The sequence below is a fragment of the Andrographis paniculata genome, unplaced genomic scaffold (assembly GCF_009805555.1).
Source record: "Andrographis paniculata isolate CXL003 unplaced genomic scaffold, ASM980555v1 Contig36END, whole genome shotgun sequence".
NCBI lineage: Eukaryota > Viridiplantae > Streptophyta > Magnoliopsida > Lamiales > Acanthaceae > Andrographis > Andrographis paniculata.
In genome coordinates, this window is record NW_026137569.1 from 2,574,491 (window position 1) to 2,580,049 (window position 5,559).

General features: G+C 30.1%; 1 protein-coding gene across 1 annotated transcript; it reads right to left on the reverse strand.

Annotated features, from left to right (window-relative positions):
* Positions 1 to 1,265: 1,265 nt before the first annotated feature.
* LOC127249847 (uncharacterized) lies at positions 1,266 to 2,735 on the reverse strand. Its single transcript, XM_051272881.1, has 3 exons — positions 2,630 to 2,735; positions 2,303 to 2,535; positions 1,266 to 1,916 (listed from the first exon to the last, which is right to left on the reverse strand). The coding sequence occupies exons 2-3, from the start codon at positions 2,508 to 2,510 to the stop codon at positions 1,339 to 1,341; spliced, it is 786 nt and encodes a 261-aa protein (XP_051128838.1). The 5' UTR covers positions 2,511 to 2,535; positions 2,630 to 2,735; the 3' UTR covers positions 1,266 to 1,338.
* Positions 2,736 to 5,559: the final 2,824 nt, after the last annotated feature.

Here is a 5,559-nt window from a genome sequence, read left to right on the forward strand (position 1 = left end):
TCTGCTCGGAATTCTTGGGAAAATTTCAGCGGAACTTTTGTGGAATCAGAATAGCTTATTGGAGTGGACTATAAGGGCTGAATCGCATTCAACATTAGTAATCCGACGGCCGGAATTTGTGAAAGAAGTTTAAGGACTGGAATCAAAGTCAAATAGCATTTCATTTGGAATTTTTGAGTGGTGATTCAAGAAACACAAGTTGTAGCCTGGTAACATATGCATGTGGGACAATTTATATGTTTGTTGTCTTTAAATTGATCATTAAAAAATTGCTTGGGATGTACTGTGGTGAATAATTAAACTGATTTTTAGTGGATGGAAGCCTGGCAAGCTAGTAAATTATTAATGCCAAATTTATTGTGAATTTTAAGTTTAAATTTAAAAATATGTGAATAATATAATTCTCTAATATGAATTATAAAAAGTATGCTTTATAGGAAGATGTAACGTTGTTTATATTTGTATTATAATAATATACATTATGTATTTCTTATAGTAATAATATTGTGTAATTTCTTATTGTTTATTGTACATAATTTCTTATTTATATATATATATATGTTTGATATAATTTTTATGATAAAAAATAATACTCTCTCCGTCTATTTACAAGGGTTACATTTATTTTTTGCGGGATGTTTAAAAAATAATAGTATTTTAATTATAGTGAATAGTTAAAAATAGTGTAATGACATTTTTGTTTTTACTTTTTTTGTTTAAAAGTAATGATGTGATGTAAAGTAAGGGTATTTGTTAAAAAAAAATATATATATTTAATTAAATGTAAACTTTGTAATTGGACGTTTTTATAACGTGATAACAGCAGCCACTACTCGGTATACTTTGAATAAAACTTTCGACCATATCTATAAACTAGGTCCAAGTAAGTTATATATATATATATATATGTGACAGGAGCCTGAGATTTGAGATTTGAAACTTACGAGTTCACCCCACACTACCGTTAAATTGAAAAAAAAAAAAAAACCCTCTTAATTGTTAAAGAGATTTTGGTTAAATTATTTCAAATGATTGGTATTGATTTCATATTTCAAATTTATCAGTGAAAAATTTGAATTTCAAATTCATGATTAAAATCAATTATTTGATTTCTCTTATAACGTTCAATTATTTGATTTTTGAAAGTATTTGAAATAACTAAACATTAAGTAGTAATATTTAAAAATATTAAAAGATATTAATTTGGAATTTACTTGCAAAATAAAACTAATAAATTTGATATAGCAATTTAATATACCTTCAAATTTAAATATCTGGAAGCGGGGACCAATTAATTACAATTTTAAGGCTATATATATAATACTTTCATATTGATGATCAATCGAATACGACAACAAAGCAGGGCAGCACAGCCGTTGGATCACACAGCACTAACGACCGAGCCCCTGCAATTAACCCTTTCCCATCCACGCCGGCAAGTTTTCCGGCGATCGTCCGGCAAATAATCACCGCCCCCTTTACATTCTTCCCCTTCCGGTTGCCATTTCCGGCGACTTCCTCACTTGCTACATCACTGTACATGCTGAGCCGAATGCCGAACATCCTGTTGTAGGAAGTGTCGAATCCGGACTGTATGACTCGACACACCCGGCAGGTGGGATCGACACAGAGCTGAGACCCCTGGGGGGCCATCTTCCGGCCACAACAGTTCATTGTCGTGGTGTAGAATTGCCGCATCTCGTTCCCGTCCACAGCACTCCTCGGATGCCATGAGTTGCCGTAGAATGACGCTTTCTTCACATCCTCTCGGTACTCCTCGAACTTGTGTAAAGCTTCGGCCGAGTTGTTCACCTTGAGGACTCTCCGGACCCTTCTCGACCTCTTTCTCACGTTGGAGGAGCTCGCTCCGAATATCATCTCCACGATGTTTCTCGTCGGATCACCGATGTCAAGCTCTACCACAAGCATATGCTAATAGATTAGGAAAAAGAAATTTTTATTTTGGATTTTTTAGATTGAAATTTTTAATAGAAAATAAGTATCAGAAAATCAGTTTTGTTTTGAATGTGATATTTTGATAGAAAAGTCATGAACAATGACTTAAGTGACCATAGTGTACTCACGTGATGTATGTTTGATTTTATTCTAGGGATAGAAATGTTTCTATAATAATGACCATTTTATCTAAAAACTTAATTATGGTGAATGATTAATTTTAACAATATCAAAATTACATTTTGTAAAAATAGTTGATGTCCTAACAGAAACTTAAATTTTATTTGGCCGTGTTTTCGTTTGTCGAGTAATTAATTCATTAAAGTAAATACGGCGTCGAGGGTACCTTGAAACCGGTTTCTAATGTTATACGCCCTAAATTGAGGTTTTATGAGCGGATCTTCCTCTTCGACGGCTACCTTGTGGTTGAGCTTCCTTTCTGCAACACAGCCATAACTTTGAATCGCGGAGTCCTTGGCCGGATAACAAGCCACATCCGTCAAACTATTGCAACAGTGCATGTCTTGCTTCAGCGATATCCACAAGGAGCTCATCTCCAAAATAATTTTCAGACAACCTCTAAACACACAAAAGATAAAGAAAAAAAAAACCGCGCAAACAAATCAATAACCAACACGGGACAGGAGCAAATGCAAACACAAACACAATGTACCTGGTTGAGTGCAGCTAATTTTCAGCTCCGGCGATCAAAATTGCCGACTAATTAACTACATTGCGAATTAGAATCCGCCTCTTTAATCGATGGATCTTGTGTCCAAGTTTAGGACCACATATGGCTGATCGAAAAGGATTAGAGCCCGACAAGGCGAGAATTAATAGAATTTGTATGCATCCATCTATGAAGCAGCCAAAATTTTCGAAGTAGTTACCAGAAACAGGGACTTTGTTTTCTTGCGGGTAACAGGCAAACAATCATCATGGGCCTCTGTACAAAACATCCAATCCGCCATTAATGCACATGGGATACCAACAAACAAGATATGATTCTACTTGAGGAAGAAAAATAGTAAAATAGTTTGAAAAAAGCAAATCACAGGCTAACTTCTTCTGCTTCCTGAAGTGCCACATACAATGATTTTTATCCGTAGGAATTCTATCCATCATTTCATTTTATTTTTTTTATCGAAATGAGAACAAACATGTTCGACTTATTAGAAATCTTGATTTCATGATCACGTGTGCGTATACAGGACAGGGGTGTCGATATATAGACGTTCACTCTAAGTTTACTACTAGTCTACTAGTTTATAACTAGCTATTCATAGATATTAAATAATACTATATTGTTTGATTTAATTTTTGTTTACTTATAAAAATATCTATAAAAAATAGTTAATGAAAAATTTATACATTAATTACTAAAGTGGTTTGAAAATTTATATCATGTTTTAATTTTTTATTATTCTTATTCAATTTATAGAAAAAAAAAAAAAAAAAAATCATGTTCTCTCCGTCCCTCAAATTTACTTTTGCTTTCCTTTTTATTTTGTCCATTAAATTTACCTTATTACTAATTTTGACAAAGTCAACAAATCAGCATTTAACTATTATCTTTTATTCAACCTTTATTTACATCAAATGTCACTCATTTATATTACATTCTCTCTCCTCGTTTTTTTATAAAAAATTTCTAACTTACTTTCCAAAAATACTTCCTAACTATTTTTTATTTTTTATCATTTTTTCAATAAAATATTTATTTTTCTTAATCTTCATGCGGGACTTAAATGTTCCAACTTTTGCATACGAAGGGAGTATATAAGTAGAATAATAAATTAATCAAAAAAGTTATATTAAAAACATCGAGCTTGTTTATTTTGTTTTTAAGTAGTACAAATTAATTTTTATAATACACAAATAAACAAACTCATCATTTAAGTAGAAAATTTACTAAATATAATGAATGTAAATTAAAATTGAAAAACTTTGATACTGTGAATATATATTTTATCGGCTAGATAAATAAATATAATTTTATATTTTTATAAATTTTTTAATAAATTTATTAGATATATTTATATTTTTTATATTTATAAGTATCTTATTATAAAGAAAAATATATGATGATGTATTTTATATGATAATTGCTTTAAATTTCATACTTCACCGTAAATTTTGCAATTTCACATACTCTTATACTCAACTATCAGTATTTTCATAATTTTTTTTTATAATTTCTTAAAATAAAATATATATATATATATATATAATAAATTTAATAAAACTATTACACAATTTATAAAATTAGTACTAATTTTAAAATAATTTAAAATATTAAAGTATAAAAAGTCTTTTTATGGATTTTTTAATTAATTTAAATATTAAAATTAAAATTAAATATTTTCATACACATATTAGATTATTAAATAATATTTTAAAAAATTATGCAATTTAATTTTAATTTGTAAGATAACTCCAGTTAAAAGAAAAAAAAAAACAAACATATAAATAGATACATTTATAAAAACTTGGAAGAAATAATATGTGCATATAAAAAAAATTAAAAAAAAATAGAATAGTATATATAAAAACAAAATAAAATAAAATTATAAATATAAATTATTCTTTTAAGATCTTAAATTTAAAATTATTAAATCCTTATAGTCCACTCCAATAAGCTATTCTGATTCCAAAAAAGTTTGGCTGAAATTTTCCAAAGATTTCCGAGCAGAAAATCATTTGTAGTAGATGTATTCTTGATGAACTTCTCTCCAGTTCGATCACCTCAAAAAAAATATTCAACTGACTCAATCTATTCTACTCTAATCTTCTCAAAGATGTATCCAATCAGCTTGATATAATCATCCATGTGGTTGTTAGTTTGTTGCTAATTACTTCCAGCAATCAAAACCAACTTAGATTCTCTTGAAAAATAGACATCTTTAACCTTTAACTGCAATTTCGAATAATGAGTTAAAAAAATCTTCACAAAGTTCCTAGATTCGATCACAAAGTTCATCAGTTTAACTCCAGCTTTAACCATCACTGATGGCTAATGTGGTCATTCGACTGAACTTCGGATAAAATCAGACAAAACCAAAAGTGTGTCAACACCCAAGGAGACCGGCGTACTCTCCTTTTTCAGCCGGTCTCCAAAGGAAGTGCATCACTTGTGGTCGGCTGCTGTCTGCTCAAGAATATCGTGCTCGTGCACAGGCAATCCCGGACATTGATTCTTCTCAGGATTCTAAGCGCTCCAACTTCCTAATTCTTTACACCAGTAAGTTCCCTTTCCTTAAATTTTCCTCACATAGATCGGTTCACTTTCTTCCTCCAATTCAGCTGTAGCTTCTCCTGACACTTAATTATGGTTCAATTATTACATTGTAATAAGCTTGTGGATAGACCAAACTACCAAATACAAAAAAAATATATATATATATGGACTACTCATAATATTAAATTAATCAATCTACATAAAATAAGGTCCGTCCATAAAAAAATTTTTGATAACCTACATTGTCTCAAACGTGCCGGATAATGCGGCACGCGTATTAATTCACTTATATTTAAGTTACGATAGATTTTATGGACCACACCATATTGTTGAATTCTAAATTTAATGTATTTAGATTTGTTAGT

Bases quoted from the DNA above. Each gene is read 5' to 3' on its own strand.
- LOC127249847 (XM_051272881.1), bottom strand. From the start codon at position 2,510: ATGAGCTCCTTGTGGATATCGCTGAAGCAAGACATGCACTGTTGCAAT. The intron at 1,917-2,302 runs GTACCCTCGACG...TGCTTGTGGTAG, and splicing joins CATTAGAAACCGGTTTCAAG to AGCTTGACATCGGTGATCCG.